This window comes from Micropterus salmoides, unplaced genomic scaffold (assembly GCF_014851395.1).
Source record: "Micropterus salmoides isolate LMB-PRFRI ecotype aquatic unplaced genomic scaffold, ASM1485139v1 Ms_hic_scaffold_12, whole genome shotgun sequence".
In the NCBI taxonomy this organism is placed as follows: Eukaryota; Metazoa; Chordata; class Actinopteri; order Centrarchiformes; family Centrarchidae; genus Micropterus; species Micropterus salmoides.
This window is the reverse complement of record NW_024040263.1, coordinates 19,531,135-19,556,134: the sequence shown is the minus strand read 5'-3', so window position 1 is coordinate 19,556,134 and position 25,000 is coordinate 19,531,135. Positions and strand designations below refer to the sequence as shown.

The window sequence follows — 25,000 nt, the reverse complement described above, 5'->3', positions numbered from 1 at the left end:
AAACCTCAACTGCACGGCTGATTTTTTCAGCAGGACAAAGTTGCATGGCTGCCAGGGTAATGAAGAGGAGAATACCATACTGTGGTTTCACTATGCGCATGCATGTGTGGTCCAAACAAATGTCTCTCATGTTCACCTGTATTTGCATAAATGCATGAAGACTTCTATCCACGTCCTTCATGCCACAGTCATGCTCATGGCAAGATGCTCCAAGACACTTTCTATAAAACTATAGTGCATTATGCTGAAAAATACATCACTTCAAAAAGTTCATGGCGGTCTAAATGCTAAACAATCATAAACAATTTATTTTTCCATACTTTTGTCTCTCTGCACAAGAACACAATCAAGATTGCCATTTCCAGTTTTCACACTCAGCGAAGACCAAGCACAGTTCCAAACTCATGCCGAACCTCGACATCATCTGTGTCATGTATGCCCACATGCTACACGCAGCAGGTCATTGTTTAGCTTTAGCAAGGATTATAACACATTTGTATTAAACTGTCTAATTTCCTTACTGCTTCCTGGCTATAGAGGATCCTAATCTAAATCTGTGCTAATAACGGGGAAATTGTACCCCTTTGGAGCACTGTCATCCTGTCTAAAAAGCTGTGACTTTCATCCAAAATATTGTATAAAAGAGATCTCTGATGAACACCAACTTGCGCTGGGTGGATAAAAAGGTTTTACACCCTTTCAATATCTGACTATTTCACACTATGAATAAATTTAAACTTTTAACTTTTGAGACAAACCAATGCTGAGCAGCTTTAGTTTGGTTAATGGCATCTACTATTGTCCGCTCTTCATCTGGGAGAGCAGCAGAGAAACGCAAAGCAGAGCAAACCGAACCAGATCACAGCACACCTGTAAGCTTTAGCCAGTAAAAAGAGGCTGGCTGACACGAGCGAGCAACAGCCTTACTTGCTTCCTCTCAGACGCACCTGATCAGAGTCTTCCACAACTGCTTGGTCCTGAAACCACAGGGAGAAGTGAGCCAAAAGGGCTGACCTACTTAGTACACTTCAGTATAGGTATGAGCCACAATGGCGGACTCAACCAAGAATCATTTATGCAGATGGTTGAGGAGTGATCCACGGTGTCTACAGAGAATATGAATGAAGATGGCGTCATCATACTATATCACTAAATATTGTGCTTCAACCAGTATGCTGAGACACAGACATTGTAGACTGATATTTCACCAGGGTCAATGAAGGTGTATTTAAACTGAGGAACTTGGTATGGGTGGATCAGGTAACAGCAGACTCAACTTTAGATTCATTAGATTCATCAATATCAGTTACTTTCATTCAATCATTTTATCAGTTCAATAACTCCTTTGTGCCTGTATCAGTTGGAATTTCAAACACTAGTCCAAAATAAGCAGGGTTACTGCAGTGTAACAGTTTGTACTGCAGTACAAAACCACAAACTGATTGATGCCTCACAGTGTGTATTATTAATATTGTAGTTTTGTGTACTCTTTAATGTCTTCTGTTTATCTCTGTATCTATCTATCATTTGCTTGATCAAAAACCCCACCTGTACTCCACTGAGAAAATGTCAAGAAGAGTTGAAAAAGAAAAAGAAAAACTACAAATCCGAGTGAGAAGCAGCACAATTTAAAGATGATGTGGAAATCAACTAAAAAGCTTGAAAGCACACTGATGAAGGCCTAGTGAGTAACAGTAAATACAGCTCTGTCTCTCTCTCTCACACACACTAGGAAAACAGTTGGTCATTGTTCTGGCAATAGGTCTGGTTATGTATTTCAGTTTAATCCTGACATCTAGTGGTTACATTTGGTTTTGTTTCTGCTCATCAAACCAAATATTTTCTTATAGTCCAGTATTGTAGTCCAGTAACACTACAATGAAATGTTTACAGGTAGAAGCTGAAAAAGGTAAAGGTAAAAATTAAGCAAGTTCTAAGATAAAAGAAATTAATGACCATATATTCCAGGTTATACCTGCGGTGACGGCGACACAAAAGAAGTAGACAGGCAGCATTATCCACAGATAAGACACATACAGAATACAAAGACACACATGCGGACAAATGTATGGCCACAAACTGCGAGCAGTACAGTGTCAAGATTTACAAACAATCCTCTGACATACTCTGAGGAACAGGAAGCAGGGAAGACAGAGCAGAGCTACTATACTCTAACTTGACACACAATTCATCCTTTCCCCAATGGCTTAATGTTTTGCATCAAGATAAAGTAAGTAAATTGAAGAAATGTTGACATTTTCACAGTTCTTCCAACTACAAAAAGGAGGAGTGACAAAATATCCATTAGGCCTGTACAGACACTACAGACTTATTGGAGCAACATGGCTTGCTTTTTTTTATTCTTCTTCAATTGGATTTCTTCTTACAAAAGTCATCCAAAGCAAATTGTAAGTCAATTGGATCTATGCAGAAGCTTGGAACCACATACAAATGATCAGACATGAGAAGAGGTAAAGTAATGTGTCACCACAAGAAAAGGGGAGAGGAGAGGACTACCTGAAGATTAAAGTTAAACTGGCAGTCCTGATAGCAGGGGCAAGAAGAGGAGAGAGGAAGAGAGAAACTATTGCATTAAATATGACAATGTGACACAGAATGAAGAAGCATTTGTACAGTATAAGTCTCACCAAGCACACAGAGGAGGGAGCAGGAAACTAAGGGAAAAAGGGGAGAGAACCACAGAGGGGTTTATGAAGAGGAAAAAGGAGAAAGAACTTGACACACTCAAGGCCATTGAGTACCAAAAAGATACAAAAAGCCATGTGGATGAAACCTTTTGAGACCTGGAGACTGAAAAACTTTATTTAAGGCAAATATTGCCATGGTGGTAATTCTTTATAGGTTAAAAAGAAAGTGGTTGTTTTTTTAGTTGTAGCATGAATTATTGTCTATACTGTATTCTATCTGCTAAATGACTGGAAACCGGAGAATCAGAGAGCATACTGTATGATAAATGTAGCTAAGAGAACAAACTACAAAGGGATAATATAGTCATGTGACATAAGCAAATTTATTTTACATTCTATGGGTGTACAGTAACCTCAAGCTCTGTGTGTGAACAGGTGTGAAAGACCAGCTATTGAACCTTGACACACAAAGCACTAACACCTTGACAATGATGCATCATGTATCCCATTTCTGTGAACATGTACTGTAGGTCTAGTGGACAACCAAATGCAGACAAATGACGGCGGTTAGAATCTTCTCTGACCTTAATCAACTCTCCTACCTCATATCCTGTACTGAAATCCAAAATAATCTTTGCAATGTTATCACTGGCTTCATTTTAATTCTGTGCTATGACGCTGACTGATAGATTCACAGCACAGCGTTAGCGGTGCCAAACTGCAGCTTGAAAGTACAGGACACAAATGTACAGGGTGTTATTCCAGAACAAGACAATTTTGGCACTTTTATCACCAGTACTGGTTTCAGTTCCAACTATGACCTTTTAAACATCCTGCCTTTCTATTCTTTCTCATTCTACCCACAACTGTGCAGCAGAAATGTCATGGAAGATGACTTTAAAAAGTCTCTTGCAGAGCCTTTGGCTCCCACTGAGAGGCAGACAATCAGAGGACCACAGAGAGCTGCTTCACTCTCAGCAGGCCAGACACACCAATGCAGCAAATTGGATGAAGGAAAAGAGCAGGCAACTGTGTCTCATCAGTGAGTGGGTCTTGCAAAATGCATGTGTGTTTAGGTGGCATTTAAGAAGTGAAAGTTTAATTATGATTTAAGACTCTCTAAGACTGTTAAAAGTCACCTTTTACTTGATTATTGGAAAGGTGCCATGATGATGCTCATCATCATCATTAAACTTTATTACCTTTAGATTAAGGCAATGATTTTCTATAATTAATGTTGGATCCTCATTGAGCAGTATCTAAGTATGAAGAAAATCCTCACATTAATGGGAAGAGAAGAATTGATCATAGGTTAATGATTATAAATAGACAAGTTGACATTCAGTACTACATTTCTCTGTTTAAAACTTTACAAATTCCTGAACAACTACAATCTGAGCCTCTTGCAAATGTTCAGAATAGAGCTACATCAACGAGCTAATTTGTTGTCAAATAAAACATTAAATTTACATATATAACATTGGCCGTGTTCAACTTTTAAGTGTGAAAAGTGTAGTCATAGCACCATTTTAATCAATTTAATAAGTCTTATTTTCTGAGTCGTGATTTCTAGATACAGGAATCTGATTTCAGTTAAAATATTACACATAAACAAGCCTTCAGTGATATGTGAAATTATTTATTTACTAAACTAAGGTGGTTACAAGTGAGGGAAGGTAAGTAATGGTTAAATGAATAACAACAAACATACAATGAAATAAAGATCAAACAGATGCAAACAAAAAGGGTTGAATAGCAAATAGTTACTCTCCTGTTTGGCAACAGTGAGCAGGAGTAATTGGTTCAAATTATCAGGGGAACAAATTAAACTGCTCTGAGTTATGATATGATTTTGAATCTAAACTTGATATTTAAGAAGTCCCTTGGGGTCACTGGCAATGGCTGATAAAGTGTTATACACCAAACTGTGTCGTACAATTTTCCTGCAGGTTTTGAGTGGTCCTCGGTCCATGGTTCAGCAGTTGAATATCTGAAGTCAACTTTGCTAATGATTTGGACACAAATAATGTCGTTGCCCGTTCAAAATTAATTTCAGAGTTAATACCAAGCAAGGAAATGTAAAAATGCTTCAAAGTAAAATACTTGCTTGCTCAAAGTTAACTATAAGTGATTAAAACGAGGAAAGAAAGTTCAACAATAAGTAAGAAAATTTTGTCCAGAGATTAAAATTATGCAAAGAAGATTTAAGTAATCGGAGCTCGCAGGACAGAGGGTGTCCAAGGAAAATACATAAAAGAGCTTGAGAGTGATCGAATTATGGACAAAGAGGTAACGGCTTAAGAGGGTGAAGAGGAGCTGTCCACCTGGTTTTATCTGATTAAATGTCCATTTTACACACATTTAACCATACTCCTTTTCACTGTGGTCAAAACATTTAATTATATCATAGTCAGTTACAATCATAACCTCTAACACATGGATAACAGAAAGAAAAAGTGAAGAACAACCATCTCATTAAGAATATTCTTAAGTCATAACATTTCTGAACAGTATCATGGTAGCAAAGTGTAATTTCTAATGATGATTACAAGTTATTAAGAAAGACTAGCTAATAGGGGTGTGACTATTAAAACGTGAATATATTTCTCATCAGGTGTCTAGCTGTCCCCCAAGTGAGAGTATATTAGTTCTGCTCTGTCTTCCCTGCTTCCTGTTCCTCAGAGTTTGTCAGAGGATTGTTAGTAAAGCTTGACACTGTACTGCTCACAGTTCATGGCCTTATATTTGTCTGCATGTGTGTCTTTGTATTCTGTACATCACACACAATTTTCTCAAGTAGTGAAAAACATCTGTATAACTGATGACATCGACTCGCTGTGTGAATCATCTCCACCCAGCTTGTGCGACACCGGTGTATGCCATGATAGTGATGAAGTGGACTTCTCGCGCTGTGAGTCGCAGACAGTTGGTAATGTAACTGGTAGAGTTTTGCAATAGAAACATCTAAAAACTGAAGTGCAAACTTACTCTGTTTGGGCTGTGAGCTGCTTAAGTTAACATTTGTGTTAAGATTTCTGCTGTTTTCAGTTTTGATTTGATCATATCAACAGAGCAATACGTAATGCATAGCAGAGTGTGCGGCAGGTAGACACGGCAGGTAAAAAAATATAGTGAATTCTCCTTAAATTATGACAGTCTAGTAATATTACGACTTTTCTCAACAGACATGTAGGATAGATTTGCATGTGCAGAAAGTTTAAAACATCAGCAGAAAACCTGCTGAAACAGGGGCGCTATTACAGTCCAAGAGTTTATAACTAATAATTTATCATTGAGGTGAAAAGTTGCCACACACACATTTAAAGAGGTTTTTGCTTAAAAACAGTGTTTTGAAATGAAAACGATCTCTGTTCACACCAGCTTTTAAGCTGTGTTTCAGAGTTGATCTTCGTCTATATTAAAACGACTGAAAACGCACATTTAGTGGCCATTCATGTACAATGAGCATGTGCATGCCGGTCTACACATGAAGCAGATGGTCTATTTCGCAGCTGCAAAAGATTTGGCGAAAGAAGAAATTGCTACTACAGATGAAGAACCACAGCAGAGATTTCTTTGCATGGACCGACAGTGAGGCGGAACTGTTACTGAAAGTAACAGGAGTACAAAGTGACTGTGGCGGCGGAAAACAGACTGGGAGTTGTCGCAAATTAAATACGGCGACAAGCACAGTACTAGTGTATGAGTGTTATGAAATGTTTATATAGCTAAGGCAGAAGTTGGTCCAGAAAAATTTACTACAATGCAAGAAAATGAAGTGTTTAATATTACAAATTTTCATACAATTCAGCATTGAAGATTTTTTAAAAACAGTGTTAAAATATTGTATATCGTTGAACCCAATATCGTGTAACATATATCGTCATACCCCTACTAACTAAACAAGTTAATACAAAACATTTGTATTATAAAGAGGAATTGATTAATAAGCTTTGACATCATTATGACAGCTCACATTACCTTTGACCACTGGGTAGAACCGTGGTCACATGGTAATTGGATTAGAGGTTCAGTGTGTAAATTTTAGTGGCATGTAGTGGTGAGGGTTGCGAAATGCAACCAACGGCTCACTGTGCATTCACGTGCTCCTCGGAAAGTCCCATTTCCCAAGTTGTGAAGTTCTTCCAACTTTGGTGTGTTCATGTGCTCTTAAGTCTGAATGTGGAATCAACATGGACGCTACTACAGAGATCTGTTGGATTAGCATTAGTTCAATCTACACTGACAGCAAACTAACCGTTATAACCATATTACCAACCAATTACATGTTATATACATGTACAAAATATTTATTTGCAAAACGTGATTTTGCACAAATTCATCATTGACCATGTTTATGAGGAGTTTGCATTGACGTGGGAGAATGTGGTATTTTTCTTTTATAAAAGTCAAAAATATTTTCTTTGACTTTATAATAGTCAAACTTTATATTAACTTGATAATAACTTAAAGGGGCAATATTTTCAACGGTCACTAGCGGAGCAGTTCTAAGACTGCAACGAGGTGTGTGCTTGTACGCGTGCTCGTTTGAACTCATGACCACTTTCATACAGAGATCACACAATCAACGCAAAAACACCAGCATGTGGCTGTGGCTTTTTACACAGACATGTTCCGGCTCTGTTACTTCAATGTTTCGGGCTCAGAGGCTGATCAAATCAAACCCCTTTTCCGCTCCATAACGTTACCTTTCAGACAGCGCAGCTAGCCAGCATATTGGCACAATCCTCCTGGAAAATAAGGCAGTGTAAAAGTGGCTGTATACAGACACACTGGGAGACAGCTTCACACAACATATTGGAGACCCAGGCAAGTCCCGCTGCAACGTTACATTAATATTTTTATCAGCTTGAGGTTGAATTAATCCTTACTTCCAACAAACCAGACGACTACTACTACTGCTCCTACTACTTCTGTTTCTTCTTCTTGTACATATTCAACATAGAAACGAAACAAGCTCAGTAGAGTAGTTTGTCCGTTTGGCCTACTATAGAAACATGGCGGCGCAACACGGCAACTTCCATATAAGTGGACCTGCGGTATATGTAGATAGAAATGGCTCATTCTAAGGTAATAAAAACATAGCGGTTCATTATGTAAGGTCTTTATACACCACTGAAAACATGGTTATGTATATTATATTGCATTTATATCAATTGATCCTCCTAAATATTACACACTGGACCTTTAACTCATTATCGCCATAACTTCATGGTCAATTTACATTTGGATTACAATGGTATACATTTGGATTACAAAAAGGCACTGTCTCCAGTCTCCCTTTTCAGGGATGCATCTCAAAGTTTTACATTCTGCATCTGCTGATTGCTATAGCTTCTCTCACACAGATGTCAAATAAAGGGGGGGGAGTCTGTTGTCTGCTGGGCCTGTGTGTGTGTTTGTTTGTTTGTTTGTTTTATTATGTTTGTGGTGTCCAAAAACCGGGATTTACTATAGAGAGCTGTTTGATGGTTAAGATTTGGTTTCAGGGTTCGGTGTGTGTGTGTGTGTGAGCTAGTAGTGTCCATTTGACTGCTAATCCTGTCATGACAACATCTAACTCACAAAGAGTTTAGAGACAGTTCGTTCATCTGGACAGTGTAAAGGCAGATACCTTTACAGTCTCTAAGTTTTAAAGTGTAGTCTTTAGCTCCACCGGGACTTGGCATGTATGTGATTTCTTCAAAAGCACTCAGCACAGTATCCTCACCCCACCTTCCCCCTTCTGGTTGTGTGGGATGAGGGGCATTTTGAACCAGGCGGTGTCACTACAAAAGCATTATACAAATCTTTACGGTACATCCAAGGAGTCAAATGTTATGCACACTGACAGTTGTTTGACCACTTCTTTAGCTTTTAAAACTATTAATGGGTGTAAAGTGTAGCTCTAAGATACAGAGCATTACAGATCTGTCATACCAGTTTCCAAAACTGCTTATTTGTAGACATTTAACACAACAAGATGTTTTATTTAAAAAAACAAAACAATTTAATGTTAATGTTTTCTATCTCACCACATGTTTGAACAAACTACTGAACTACTGATATGAATGATACAACCTCATAAAAAACTAGTTGAATACAAGATGCAGTATCAAAACATCTCAGGCCTTGCATCAAATAACCAAGTCTTTGTCAAAGAAAATGGCTCTGTGATCCCTCTGATGTAAGAATAAAATTCTAATACACAGGCTTGTTTTAGAGCTCAGAATGGCTGGCAATGTACACACTCATACTCACCCATTAATAGTAAATAACGCTAAAGGTTATCTGAAGTTATTCAAATCAGATTAACAAGGTTAGACTGACTTAAGAAAGATGCTGACAGCCTTAGACGGCTGAGAATGATAGTTAGTCACACAGCTAGGCAGGGCTTTGTCATCATCAATGACTCCCCTCACTTATATAAATACAGAGACCACCATATAATTCACTCTAAAGTCTCACAGCCAATTGTGGACAAAAAATAAAATAATTTATATGGAGCTAAACAAAAGTGGAACAAATGTATCGGAACCAATAAAACATAGACACACAGTTATACTGTTTATATGCTTCAGCGTTGTACACACTCTAGACCAGACATTTACTCAATAATTCATGGCAGTTAGACAGACAGACAGATAAAAATGGTAATTCTTTCACCACAATCCTCACCTCAAACTTCTGCCTCAGTTCCTCATTCCCATCATCCTCCTCTGAGATGGGAACATTGTAGTACTCCCCCTCCTCCTGGCACAGTAACTTGTACCTGGAACATAGAGACAACAAGAGAGGGAAGAAGGAAGGACGGACAGGGAGAATGAGTATGTACACATACAGAGAACACACAGAGACAGAAGTTGTGAGATAAACTAGCAGATGAATCTTCCACTGATCTTAACATACTGGGCCTGGGTCTACTTTATGGTAAACCAACAGTCTCTTTTCTTGCATCTCTTCACATATAAGACATATCAAAGCAGACAGAAACACAAGTGTCAATGAAATAAGTGAATGATAAATGAATATTTCTCTATTCTCTGGGGCAAACAGACTGTTGCTGTAGCTCCGGGTGGCCATCAATCAGTAGAGAACAAGTTACCGCCCACAGCAAAGTCCCAAACCTACCTACTCCCTCAGATGCTGCTGTGTTCGTGTCAACCAGTATTTTACTGGATACAAAGATGCAAAGGAGGTCATCTTTATAAACTGTCAATGTCAGTGTTTCTAATGCTGTCTCTTGGAGCTTGTGCTATTATTTATGACAAATATGGTGTATCGTGCTTATTCAGTCACATACATTGCCTGATAGTAACTGAGATAATCAAAACATTTAATCAGTAATATAATAGCACTTCAAATTAAGTTCTCATGGAGATGAAAACATATTTTATAACTAGACAGTGCAATTTCTGGAGAACGTGCGGTGTGAATGCTGGCTGTTGAAGCCTGATGCTAAACTGGATTGCTAAACTTCATGCAAGCTCTCATTTCAGCCTCTTAAACAAGCAGTAGATGCTCCTGTCTCTTTAAGCTCCCCCCTCCCCCTTCCAAAAGCCCACTGTGTTCTGATTGGCCAAGATCCTGAAGTAGGATGATTATGCCGCTCAGTGGTAGAGACAAACTAAGCATAGGAGTTGCCAGTTGTTATTGAAGCTGCAGGCAAATTACCATATATGAAAACTAGTTCTATATGACATCATTAAGAGCCAAAAGTAGAGCTCTGACCACATTTAACATAAACATCTGACATTGTAACATTATAGATAAGACAGAAAATAAAAGAAACCTAATAAGTCTCCTTTAATGTGTGCGCGAGTGTGTCTGCTAGGACACAGTTATGCATACATGTGTTCTCCCATTCAGTAAAATTTAAAGCTCCATGCTTTGAGGGCTCTGTGTCTGTCTGTCTGTCAGTGTATTAATGCGTGTGTGTGTGTGTATGTGTGTGAACCCAGTAACTCGGTCTCTAATCAGCACCTGTTTACTGGTTTCCACTTATTATTTATTTATTCACCATTCTCTATTTCAGTGCTGTTCATACCATGTTCATACTATGTCATATTGTATATACTGTATACCAATACTCCTACCTCTGGTCATAAGGTCACAGGTCTTGTTTATTTTTTCCAGCATCCTTTGCACTATACTCCATCACACTGTGTACATGTGTACATGTATGCATGTATGTGTATGTGTACCTGTATATCATATGTACAATCCTGAGTCAAATTCCTCGTATGTGTACAGATACCTGGCAATAAAACTGATTCTGATTCTGAAGAGGACACAAACAGGTGTTCAGAAAATAGCTTAACTTCAGTCCACCAATCAGAACAGAGGACCCAGTCCTTTGATCTTAGATCAGCTAACTTACGTCACCAAGGTAACCAGCTCTACAATACAGACAGATAGGAAAATCCTTCTCTGGTCTGTAATCCAAGGGATTTAAAAAGCCCATGTGAGGAACCACAACAAAATTTACTACGTTTCTGGTGTAAAATTATGGATGAAGAGTTAAAATTGTGGTCAAGCCAGCGAGTTAAAGAGAAAAGTTTAAGACGATTTTACAAGCCTGCTACACGGTAGTGATGATGTCACCCACTCTAACTCACGCAATACACTCGTATTATAAACTCAGAAAAGAGCTCAAAAAAGCATAAAACTTCAACAGCGACCGTGAACAAACCATAAAATATTTTGAAACGCTGAATACATCATTAATAGATTAACTCCTTGTGACCAATTTACAGTTTAAATCAAGTCTGTAGCTGAACTGGTGAGCTTTCAAAGTGGAGTAGGCAGCATTCACACCCGATAATAAAAGTTAGCAATAACATAGGATGCGAATGCTTGCAGCATTCACACCCAATAATAATGTGTGTAATGTTCAACAACATATTCCATTGCAAGGAAGGAATATTTTGTTCAGGATAAAAATAAAGAACTATTTTATTTGTGGAGTGAGATTCATAGCTGATGGGGTTCAAATTGGAAACCTAGTTAATACCACACTGTGTAACTTCAAACAATATGTGAGGGTCAATAACAACAACATGTAAGTGAGCGTTACCAGCCACAGACTGGAGCCTTAATGAGCTCTGATACACCAAAGGAAAGGGCCCCCATGAAGTCATTCCTAGTGGTCCGGTCCCAGTCCCACACCTCCACTGACAGTCTGCGGTCCTTATCTGTAGGCTTCAGCTTGCTATACAACACAGAGATGGTACACATGATTATCTAGGTCAAGTTTTGTGTTCAGATTTTCAGCTAAATAATTATATTTAATATCAAATACAGTGCAGACCCATGTAAGATTAGTATTAGCATGTTTTCTGCTTCTGGTCATTTATATTTGTCTTGTACATATCAGTATAAAATAGGATTATTTATTGTATTGTGTCAAATAAATGAAGAAAAAACAACTGATGGTAATGTTATTTTGTATATTTAGTATCTATGGTGATGTATAGGCCACATGACTGATTGATGGACCATAAAAAAGGAAACCGGAAACAACTTCAGAAACTACCCTGATGAAGGCAAGATAGCCAAAAAGGTTTGGTGAAGAAATGATGGTGTATCGGAATGGGATAGCAGTTGTACTGTAGTAACAGCAGCAGTACCAGTATCAGTAGCGGTAAACGTAAAATAATCTTTAGAATGATAAGTATCAACATTAGAAGCTGATATAGTAGTTTTTAATATTCAGCTGGCATTACATTCACAAAAGTCATTATGTCACACTGTAAAATATCCTAACATGTAGTGTAGCCAGTGGTAGGACAGAGGTGATGACAGGTAATTTACTCACAAATTAAAGGTCTCGTTCCATTTGGGGTTGAGGTTGGAGCGGATGGTTTTGGTCTTCTGCTTGGTCTCATTTTTGGGGTCTGGAATGAGCTTGAGCTTGACATATGGATCAGACAGGCCATTGGGGTCCATGGGGATCAGGTTTTTGCCTTCACCCACTGATGGGGAGATAAAGAATAGGGAGAAATTTTTAATTTATCTAGAGACACAGATAAACTACATAGAATTTTTGTGTATGTAGAGTATAAGGGACTCTGTAAAAGCAATTTTTTAAATTTGCACCATACTGAGCTGCTAGGTACTGTTCTAACACAGGATCAATATATTAAATCAGCCCAATAACAACAGCTAAATTAACACATCATTTCCTCTACACTGAAGACTTCATTCATATTCCGTGTGGTTTCTACAATACAAAATCGCTTTGGTGAGGAAAAACAGTTGCTTTCTTTTAAGCCACAGGTGAACATCAATAGAATAAATTGCAGGTGTTCAAGATCAAACAGTAAGTCACAGCCTATGAGGATTGTTTATGGCGCCGAGCCATATGGGGAGCAAATGCAGGTTTCTTATGAGAACAGTGATTCAAAATTTCAGGCAGTGTGATGCTTAAGTAGGCGAAGGCTTCTTCCTGTATTTAGCTGTTCAGTAAACAAGGGCACACCAGAGACATTAGCGCTCCATTAGCCCTGGGTATTGGAGTGCTGCCAGACCTGAGCTACAGTACAGCGCACACATAAACACATCCCTGCCCACACTCAGACATACAGTGCACACAGATACATACACATACTGTGTAAAGAAATGCAACCCTGCAGGTACAGGGTGAATGCCTGCTTTGCTTGGCTACTGGAGACCCCAGAGATCCTTCCATGTGGCCCTGTTATTCACACTACAATGGCAGCCTGAATAGCGAAGATGCTAACTGACCTTAGACCTGGAGAGGAAGGCACTATGTCAATATGTAAAACCCTTGATCTTAGCTGGAATACTCTGAATGAGATCCAGTATTGATAGGATTAAGAGGGATGATTAATAAATGTTACAAATGGATGTTCACCACTGAGTTAATACAGAAACTGTTGCAAAGAGAAGAACATGAGACCCTCTTCAGATGTGCTCACAAAAGAATACAGTATGATTCCCTTTCTGATAGGATGCCACAAAAGTTAAACAATTCATGGCAAGATAAATGCTCACAGGAACAGTACTTTAAATGATAATATTTTATTATCTGAGCAGCTGGTAAAACCTTCCATGACAAAGTGGCTTTATTTTATTCTGTGTGGTTGCACCAATAGAATCAAATGGCCATTTAATAAGCCAAGAGTAGATACTCTCCCATCATTTGCTTTTATTTTATTCTCAGCGCCATTGGTGGAGGATTTGGGTGTTGAGCAATGTTAGCGAGGTGTGAAGTTTGATGAGTGATGGAGTGCACGCTCTCTCTCTCTCTCTCACACACACACACACACACACACACACACACACACACACACACACACACCTCGCTGAGAGAAAGGAGAGAGACACAGAGAGGGAGCATACTTACAGAAGCAACTTGAGGTGTGGGAAGGTATTGAGCGATCCTGTGCTGGCAACCCTCTGCTTTCTCAGAAATCCAATAAATAATTGTTAAGCCTGTCTACAGGCACCAAATAATGACTAACTGTATACTGTATTTGCACTTGAATATGGATGCATTCTACAACAGAGAAGGGGAGACTGAAACAAAGAGGGGCTGTGTTTCAGTCTCCCCTGTGGTGAAATGCAATAGAAATTAATTTAATAAGTGAGCTCAACAAGAGGATTCACATTTTGTCTGTTTCATCTTCTTGATGGAATTGCAGATGGTCCCTAATAATCTGTGGCTGTAAAAGTAACAACCGTGGAATAAATGTTGATGTTATGATATCCCTGATAAACCAGCTGGCTCGTCATGTACTAGGTTGTGTATCAGAAGGATTATTTTTAGTGTCAGCTCTCAGTAGACTGACAGGATACACATGGGTGAGGATTTAACAGCGCCACCTATATAACAGAAGAAAGTACCAGTGGTGATCTACACGGTGAATTTATGAACAGCTATTCAATTTCAACATCACCTTTCTGCCTTTAGACGTCTGGTAATAATTTACAATCCAGTAGATAGTTTCCTTTTACCCTGACAGCGCTCAACTTGGATGATCCAAATCCACATAAACCACCTGAGCAGAATTATTTTATATTTGTTCTATTTGAGTTCTGTGTAACATGTATTATATGTGAATTGATAAAGGTTCAACTTCTGTACCAAATGCTCCTTCTTCAGCTTTATTCATGCATTATAAAGGTCATGTTTTGAATATTTCATATGCTGGCTGCATGGATGCAAAGTCACGGCACCCAAATGCTATTTATAAAAACAGACCTACAAAGGGACATTGTTCAGTGGCTTGTGCTTGTGTAAGTGACTTTGTAATATATTCACTGGTCAACCTAGATGACAAGATAATATGCAGGAATGACTGTGTAATGATTGTGATTTTATGTCAAACAATACAAACTTTAAAAACAGTATTGTAAGAACTTAGATGAAACGATGGAAATTTCTGTGATAATTACATGTTCATAACTTCCAGAAAGGAAGGAGGCAGCAGGTGAGGCAGATGAACATCACATCTCCTTCTACACAAAGCACCTCAGGAGACTCATCTGTGTCAAATTTGCAGATCCAAGACAGTGATGAGTCTGCATACAGCTGGCCCTCTGGTGCTGTCAGAACAATGTGGAGCTGAACATGCTGAAAACTGTAGAGATGACACTGGACTTAAGGAAGAGCCACACAACACTACGCCACAGAGCACTGTATGCCAAAACGTCCAGACACAAGAAGAGTTTCTACCCACAGGCCGTCACTCTGATGAACACACCACTCACATGATGTCAGGAACAATCCCTTTGCAGTAACCCACATAAACATCCAGTGTACCTGTACAATATATATTTTCTCATTTTTTAAAATATAAAGTATTTTTACACGTAAATATCATCCTCAAACACTAAGTTATACACAGAGCATACTGTGGGATATCACCTATCTCATGTGTATAAAGCAACCTGTTACATCATTCATATTTATTTCAGCACACTTTGCACCATCACACTAATGTCTTACTGACTTACATACATGGCCAATAAAGCTTATTCTGATAAAATCAGAAAAAAGAACTGACACTAGAATGAGAGGGAAAAAAATTCTCTGTCAGTATACCCTGTCGGTATGAATTGCAGAATGTGCAAGACATGAGACTATTAAGTTAAGTCTTAGTTATTGCAAGCTTTACTTTCAGTCATGACCAGTAGGAGGCATCACAGATTGTCTAATTTAATTTGCCTGGCACAATATAAACCTATCAAGATATGTGTGTAGTCTTAACTCTTTTCGGATGTACTGCAGCTTACAAATTCATGTCCAGTCTGTGGCGCTGACAATTCCTGGTTTAAGATCAAATTATCTTCTTTAAATAATAAACCTGACATAACAAACATGTTGGTGCATAATGATTCCATTTATCCATTCAATTGAGTTTAAAAACACGTGCTTATGCAAATAGACAAACACTAGGACAAAAGAAGCAGGGGCCACAACATAGTTGCTTGGATACAAGTCTTCACAACTATCTTGGCTTGCATTTAAAGAGCAGTACAAGACAAACATGGGGCAGTTTTTACAAAAAAGCGATTGTTGAACTTGTGTTCTGTCCCACCATGCATCAGCTAAAACCAAAACCCTGCAAGAATGGTATCTGCTAACCTGATAAGACTGCAGACCAGCTGAGCCAAGCTGAACACCCACCAAACATTACGTTTGGTCTTGATACATTATGTTATTTTATAACTCATCAGCTCGGTAAATTTCAGCCTTGCTCAGCTTTCTGAAATTATAACAGCTAATCAGCCCATATGATTTCACTCTGCAATCCTGACTGCCTCATGAATGCCTTCTAGTGAGGTCTGTACCTCATCTACTGCATACTACATGAAGTTTTAAACTCTTTTTTATTGGGAAAACAAATAGGCACATGTTGCTAATATCTGGACAGATTTCGTTGTTGATTTCCCTATTCATACAGTTGAACTGTTCAGAAGGTTCATTATAATGCACACTGACATTACAGAGCTTAGTTTTTAAGAGTTGCAGCAGTAGAAATAGCCTAAAATTTCATTCATTCCTGTTCTTTCAAGAATTTACATGATTTCACACACACACACACACCTACACAAGACACAAAGCCTTGTCTTCAGCTCTCACGAGATGACCCTACCAAAAAGGAGGCCAGCCATGTTTGTTCTTCACCTCCCTAGGTAAACACAGTCTATAAAAACTTAAACCAACAGTTTCCACCCTCTCCGTGGAACTCTGTGCTCCTTTGAAAGCCCACTACTTACAAACTGCTCTGAAAAAGTAGCATGTTGAACAGCACAACTGATTTCTTTATAATGTAATATTATATGTGTGTGTATGTGTGTATGTATGTATGTGTGCGTGTACACATATATATATATATACACACACACACACACACAGTGGGGAGAACAATTATTTGATACACTGCAGATTTTGCAGGGTTTCCTACTTACAAAGCATGTAGAGGTCTGTAATTTTTATCATAGGTACACTTCAACTGTGAGAGACGGAATCTAAAACAAAAATCCAGATCAGATTGTATGATTTTTAAATAATTAATTTGCCCTAACCCTAACCCATATAAAATGGGATAATCTAAGCAAAATAGATAAATTTCTTTAAAATTGGCATAAAAAGCATAATATGGGCTGAAAATGAACTGTAATGGGGTACTGTTCTGATGGGTTGTATCTTTATTACAAGCACACAGTTAGACAGGAGTCTCAACGGCCAACTCCCTGCAGTGGAAAAGTGCTGGCACTGGTACCAACACAAGTGCTGTCAGCTGCTCCAACTTAACTCTGATTCATAGGGAAAATGTAATAGCAGGATTTTAAGTAAATTTTCTCTTGGCAAGAATCTGTTGGCTTTTTTGCACGATGACTCAGACACTACAAAGAAATGGAAATGACTGTTAAGGCTGCGGAGTGGAAGCAGTGGCAGTAAGTCAGCGGCATTCAAATCACTGGGCAGTGATCGTCAAATGGCAACCCGCAGGCTGCATGCAAACACCAACTCGGCCTCATAGCAAGTCCTCCTTGGATTCAGAGAGCCAACAATAAAAGGGAGGATATAATTTTGTTTGAATGACTGGCTTACTGAATAAGAACCTTACTGGTAACATGGACGTGATAATGCAGGGACAAATTGGAAAACGGTGTATTAATCGATATGTGAAGATATTAAATTATACAATTAAAGAATTATATGAAACGGACGAACTTTGACATTTCACTAATTTAGTGACTCTGATCAACATGATCAGCTCAATAGGAAGGAGGGGGAGGAATGAGGATGTGCTGCACCACTGAGTGAGAAAGGAAGAGAGACAAGTGGGAAATTAGAATGCAAATAGCTTATTGGCAAAAAAAAAAAAAATACTAAATATGGAGAGAAATCTGAACTAGGGCAACCTAGATGTTATGCAGGCTCATGCAAAAAAAACAAAAAACAAATTTAAAGTTAAAATCTGACACTTGACTCAGTGAGCATCCTTAAAAAGAATGAGTGTGAGGTGATACAAGGAGGTGAGTGAAAAGAGATTGAAGAGTGAAGACAGAGAGAAATATATGCATCTACAGTGTTGCTGCACAGGATTTAATACACAAGAATTATTTTAACACCGTATTAAGCTTGTGTGAACACCTCTGTTACAAAGTATGGAATTGTTCTGTTCACTGCATGATTTCCCACATTTACCAGAATGCTGTTTCAGATAGCGCATGGACTTTCTGCAGACATAAATGAACAGTACATTGTTGTAAGTTTATCCAGATAAAAAAGTAAATGTGCATAAAGAGCAATACCATGAAACATTTAAATTTTTGCATGCAGCTTATGACCAGATGAGAAAGCTGTGGTTGCAGTGCATTCTGGTATCCACTCTATCTTTCTCCCTGTTTGGCTGTATACACCAACATATACCATTAATGTTTCAGATAGATACTTTCTTGTTCAGATAGATATCTTCTTCTGCTGTTATACTTTCTAAATTTGGACAGTTTTCTACATTAAAAACAATACGACAACATCGGCAGTAAAATAGATTCAGAATTGCAAGGTAAATTGTTTCTCGCTGCATCAGCCACAAGATGTTAACAGCGTTTAGGGTGGATTTTGTCTTTTACTGTAAAGGGCTGATACACCTCCAGAAGGTTCAAAAGCAAAATCTGAATTCCTTGATCCACCCACATCTATATCCACTCTGAGCACCGATCTGACCTTCACACACCTACACTGCACCTACATATAAAACAAATTGACTCCTACAGCAGCATCAGTGTAGTGAATAGCAGAAAACACATTTGGACAGCGAGGCAAGAATAAAAATCTAATGAAAAGGTTAAATCAGAGAGGAAGGGGAGCAGAGGGCTTGTTAAATGAGGCTTTTCTGCAGAACTGGGTGAGTCAACGAGGGAACAAATGGAAATGTAATTATTACCACTGTCTCTCACACACTCCCATAGGACAGGCAGCGGCGAGGGTGCCTGCAGATGCCTGTGTGCACATTCACACACAGTGATGAGGATGAGTATAAATTTAAGAATACAGACAAAAATTACCTCAGTGGATGTTTTCACTGAGTCAATGAACAATGGGGTCACTGAAACAAACAGAAGGGTGGCTCCTCAGCACAAACGGACAGAAAGGAACTGTGTGTTAGTGGGTGACAAGGTTAGTGGGCTACGTCTGTCCTTCACCAGAGACACAGAACTTGTTTTGTCTCCTTCAGCACCTCCCCTGCGGTCTCCATTCACCCTAACTGACAAAAACACAGTCTCACAACTCATGTTTCTGGAAAATGTACAAATATCTCTGTGTTTCTGAGTGACTCATTATTTCATTTTGCCATGTCAGTGTTGTTGCCAGAAAGTCTGTTTGTCTCTCTATTGGTCTGGTTGGAGTTCATGTGTGGGTCCATGTACGGGTCCATGTATGGGTTTGAAGGACAGCTGCTTCCCCTGACAGCCACTGAACATTTTGGCTCTGGCCATTGGTGAATCCAAAATAAACTGGAGTCACTCTTCACTTAAAATTGAGTGTGTGAACTGTGGGCTGGTTTGGGGATTCTTGCACATTCATGCTTTCCCTCTAGACTTTAAGGCGCCATGCTACGTTGCTTGTTCTGTTTTGTAGCAGCTTTGCTTGGATTGAAGACTGTGGATAACAAGGTTGCACCTGGATTGTAAATATGATTCCTATTAAAACGTCTGCAGGTTTGACACTGACTGAGGAGAATTACTGTTTCATGTAAAATACAGTGAGATAATTATTAACGGAGCTACTGATTTGAACAGCAAATGTTTATGAAAATATTGGTTTTATGGTCTTGATAAATAAACAATGTAAATTTGGTTACCAACAAAGGCAATGAGGCTTTTGCGGAAGAGACTGCTTGCTTCATAATAATTTGATGGATGTGTGGTGTGTGGTGTGTGTGTGTGTGTGTGGTGTGTGTGTGTGGTGTGTGTGTGTACGCATGAAGGAGCATTAGCCAATAACCACCTTGAAGAGTACAAAGAATATGACCACCTTCCAGAGACGATACCACTCTTACACATCACTCGAACATACTTTATTTGAATTGAGGAATATAAAAAAATTCCCACCAGACGCCACATAATTTGTATGTATTATTTTTATTATTATCATTATTTTTTATTTGATCCAGATGGCAATAATAATAATAATAAAGCAAGGAATTGCTGTGGCACAGAGGAGTCAACAGCTTCACCTTTGTTTAGAGCAAGTATCATAAACAGTGTTAGGCAAGTTAATTGAAAGAAGTAAAACATTTCTTTTTTCACACTGTAAAAGATACATTACTTCCTACTTGCACAATGGCGGGAGTAATTAGTTACATTATCATTACACTATGTCTCTGTCAGAGCTCTCCAAACTATCAACAGCTAGCTTAGCGCCAGTGTCTACACACTATTTGTAGACACGATGTATGTCACAGTCAGCGCATATGCATCCTCATAAAAAGATTCCACTTGTGTTTGTAGAATGATACATCTGAAATTGATGTTAACTGTCCTCCTCACAGCCATCCGCTGCACCTCCCCCTTGCTAAATGCCTCACCATGTAATACAATTCTGTTTGGCAGGCTGTCTGCAAGCCGTCTACAGCACCTAATGCAATCTATGCTACAATCTGGCTTGAGTGGGCTGCGGGCTAGTACAGTAGTGCTACACACACACACACACACACACACACACACACACCATACAAACTATAACACGCATGTTTGGTCCACATCAGGAATTGGCTACTATGTACAATAGAGGGTCTCAAGAGTCTGCAGGTTTTCACTCACTTAGATACCAGTGCAGGTGATAATGGTTGTTTCCCATCCCGGGTGTACACACATACACATATACTGGCACACATTATCACAGATATCACAGTTCTATAACTGAACATCCCTCTGCTTCCAAATGGTAAATAACATTGTGTTAGTCCCAGTTTCTTAATCACAAGCAATGTATTAACAGTATAAACTGCATTAAGTGCAATAAAAGGACATGCATTCAAGCATGTGAGAGATTAATTCATGTCAAGAGGTACCAACAGATGGAGAGTGGTCTCAGCCCAAATCTCAAATAAATATTTGTGCATCATTTGACCAAGTCAGTAGGTTTTCAAGTTGGCTCAACTGTGTTTAAACTGTTGTCTCTGCTAAGGTATTTTAACTTCACTACTTAAATAAACACATTCTCTCAAAGTTATACTGGTTTATGTGAGTGTGTTTGTGTGACTGAAGACAGTTGCTGAAGCAAACTTCAGCCATACATTTGGCAAGATCATGCATGATATTAATCATCACAGTTCATACTTTATGTAACCACAGGTGTCCATCTTTTCCACCATTCAGTTTACTATGTGCATTTTTTTTAGTTGAGGCTAATTTGGCATGTGTGACTGTAATGCAACATTAGAATGTGTACAAATATACTGATCGGAAGTATGTAGAGCAAACCTTAGTGTTCAGATAATGAGCACAGAACTGCCACGAACAAACATGCACAAGTAATTTTGTTGGTTGCTCAAATTAAAGTTTGTGTTGTGTTAGGTATGTGTGTAGGTGTTGCACCACTTCCCTGCCCACATTCACCCTCCTCCTTCTAGTGATAACTTGTTAAGTGAATAAGTCAGTGAAGTTCAGTGCCAGGGTGGTGTGATGACCCACTGATCCCTGATAGCCAACTAATGAATGATTATGTGCGCCTGCTGTCAGCTCCTCGCTGTCACTATTCTTCTAGCGGATGTGCTAATGCATCCTTACAGCCTGAGGATTTTCAGCATGCCTCGAAATACAAGGCAAAAATGGGCTCCTATACAATAACACACTGTTGTGCTGCACTGTTGGTGGACGACAGCACTGCACGTTCATTCACACTGCACACACAGCAGTATCAAACAAACACTGATCATTTTGTGTGCTACTTTTAGCCAGGGACTCAGAATGTCACAACAGTTACAGTGCATTTGACAGATTATGCGTGAAATTATCTCAGCTTAACCACAGCAGCTGGTCAGTCATTATTTGCTCGGTGATGATTATTCAACACTGTCTGCAAAGGCGACAGTTATGATTATAGTCAAATAATTTGTTATTTATAACTGCTTAAGCCTACATATTGTTCATGCATTGTTTGCAAAATAAATAAATAAATACAACAGTAATGAACAGCAAAGTTTGGGAGGAGCAGATAGTAGTGAAAATGATTTCATAGATATCTTATCAAACCTTGTGGCTTTAGTTAGTGACATTCCTCATGCTAAAACATCTTGCTGTATAGAGACTGACAAGGGAGTAGACTGCATCACAGAGAAATGACTCTTTATCCATCACATTAATGTATAGATTAGACATGACATGTATCTTTTTTCAGATACCTCGCTTTTTGTGGCTGTTCAGACAATATTAACAAAAGGCTTTCTAAGATTTGTAAAAGATGGGGTACGTTTCTGGGCATCACCATTCATTACATTACATTAAGGAATGGCTATTAATAGTATCTCATTAATCATTCTCTGAGCCTGGTAGGCGAAGACCAGGTGTTCCTTTGAAACCGGAGGCATCCGTAATTAAAATGGCATTGATAGCCAATGATGTGATCATGACGAGTAGCCTTCTAATGAATAATGGTAAGACAGATGATTGTAAAGCCATGACCCTGCTCATAAGGAGAGCGCTCAGATCCTATCCTTGTATAATTGTGTTGAGACAATTAATATCAAGCATTCGATACGCCTTGCAGAGACAATTCAGTTCCACCAGAAACTCCAGCCAACACAGAGAAATTCGTGACTGTTTAAAAAGAGTAACAACACGAGGCCCCGCAGCAGACCACACACCACTGCAGGAATACATATTTGGATTGGGACTATCTCCGAAGTGTGTCGTAACTGTGAATGTTTCTCAGAGGCGAATGTTTAGCAGGAGAGGCTCTATCGATCTGTGCACCAAAAGGGATTAGCCTTTGCAGCATACTGATGGCTGATGTCACAAGGCCAGCCATGCAGTCAGCACTTGGATTCACTGCATCACAAGCAGGCAGATTAGGGCAGAGTTAACGGCGAGCAAGGTTCAATTAACCTTAATGGCAGCAGAGGATAGAGAGTGAACGTCTGTGTGAAATTAGACAGGCAGGGTTTATTGACAAAAAAGGGCAAAGTGTCGACATTGATCCAGGTTCACAGTCGTAACAGAACAATTGCATCTGCTGCCAGCCACACCCTCATCCCAGCCTCCCTGAGGTGACATCCACATAAATACATACCAACACGAGTCTTCATCAAGCATCTGACATAGACACACAGCAGGCACCTTACATTTTTAAGCCCATTCAAACCAGAGCGGAGCGGTTATGCAGCCTACCTGTGACCTGCAGCTTTTCCCCGGTGACCTCACACTTGAGGAACAGACGCCCCCTCCTTTCGGTGTGATCGGTTCCACACAGGCTGGGCACGTTCATAACACACGTCTTATGAACGTTCATATCGCAGGCTGGAGGGAAAGAAAGTAAGATAAAAGACACCAGGGAAGAGGGCTTTATGCAGTTAAGATAAGTTTATGCATTTGATCAAAATCAACCAAACTGATTGACTAGAATTGACTGAAATAGATTCGATTGTAAACTTCCTGCCACGTACTACAAGAGATTTATTTGTTGATTATATCAGGGTTTGAAGAATTAGTATATTTAAAAAAAATTTCATTAAATTAACTAAATTCTATTCCTTATGATGAATCAAGATTAATGTTCAATAAAACACCATATTATAAAAGCTATGTGTGCAGCCTCTTATGGCTTAATGTTTAAATACAGTAAGGTGCCTGATTTATTTACTTATATAAGGACATATTTCAATTTAATTCCAAGGATCATACATGTTTGGCACAATATTAAAAGACTGTTTTTCTGAAAGCTGCGTGAAAGAGGAGATAACAAGGTTATGACCCAGATTCAGCCCCGTGATGTCATGCATACATGGCATGTGTGTCAGCCAGCTGAACCACCCTGTAAAGGATTGGGAAGTTACCAATAGTTACATCATCATGCCAGCAGGTTAGTAGGTGAAAAATAATCAAAACTGGCTTTGCTGCTACCTTATTGTTTACAAAGAACACCATGTATTTATTGTGTGTCACTGTAACTGTCATGAACACAGTGCAGTCTTATTGGTGTGTGATTAGAGGTGCAATTGATCTGCCAAAATAATTTGCCTCTTCACATCTCTATTTATGTAAACCTTGAAGATATCATTAGGCATAACTGGCTGGTCTGTAGCAGGTGGAGGATAACGTATTTAAGAGCTCATTAAAGCATTCAGAGTAATCCACTAACACAAGATTAAAGGGAAGAAGATTGAAGGAGGGACATTAATAAGACTCGGTAAAGCCTATTTAGGGCGCACAGAACATAGCTGCAGACTGAAAATAGACGATGTGATTTTAATGAGTGAAAGTCAAGGAGGAGGGAAATGCATGGGTGCCTACGATATTCAGTGAAGAGGAACAATAGGCTTTTTTTCATGAGACTGATGCTGATAAGTGGCTCTAAAACAGAACATAATGTGTGTAGAGCCACTTATAACAAACCATTATTTTCATTCATGGCACACTTTGCCCCATTGACCTGTATAACAGAACATTGGCAGGATTGATTTTCCTCCTTCACTGTTTGAGCATCAGCTTTACCACTACACCCACTTGATGCACAGAATAATTAGACATAATTTATAGATGTAAAAAAACAGTTTAAAACAAAAATTTTTGAGTGAGAACTTGCAGAAATTGATTAAAAACTCACAGTCGCACTTCATGCCCTGGTGGATGAGGCCATACAGCAGAGA

At 38.9% G+C, this 25,000-nt stretch overlaps 1 protein-coding gene and 1 long non-coding RNA gene across 4 annotated transcripts in view; one reads left to right on the top strand and one right to left on the bottom strand.

The window, feature by feature from the left end:
- LOC119899342 overlaps positions 1–19,063 on the top strand; it is a 31,686-nt gene extending 12,623 nt beyond the window's left edge. Inside the window, exon 4 of one of the 2 annotated variants that reach the window (XR_005443810.1) lies at positions 15,176–19,063. This is a non-coding gene — a long non-coding RNA (uncharacterized LOC119899342). Of the gene's footprint in view, positions 1–339; positions 517–15,175 lie in introns of those variants that run through there. The other variant, XR_005443811.1, reaches the window with a different exon arrangement.
- Positions 1–25,000, bottom strand: part of LOC119899340 (protein kinase C alpha type-like) — a 171,613-nt gene that overhangs the window by 52,554 nt on the left and 94,059 nt on the right. The window contains exons 1-5 of one of the 2 annotated variants that reach the window (XM_038713872.1): positions 24,958–24,994; positions 23,523–23,651; positions 12,466–12,622; positions 11,725–11,859; positions 9,327–9,420 (exon numbers count right to left, since the gene is read on the bottom strand). In XM_038713872.1, coding sequence (XP_038569800.1) covers positions 9,327–9,420; positions 11,725–11,859; positions 12,466–12,622; positions 23,523–23,651; positions 24,958–24,970 — 528 coding nt within the window. In that variant the 5' untranslated portion in view covers positions 24,971–24,994. Of the gene's footprint in view, positions 1–9,326; positions 9,421–11,724; positions 11,860–12,465; positions 12,623–23,522; positions 23,652–24,957; positions 24,995–25,000 lie in introns of those variants that run through there. The other variant, XM_038713873.1, reaches the window with a different exon arrangement.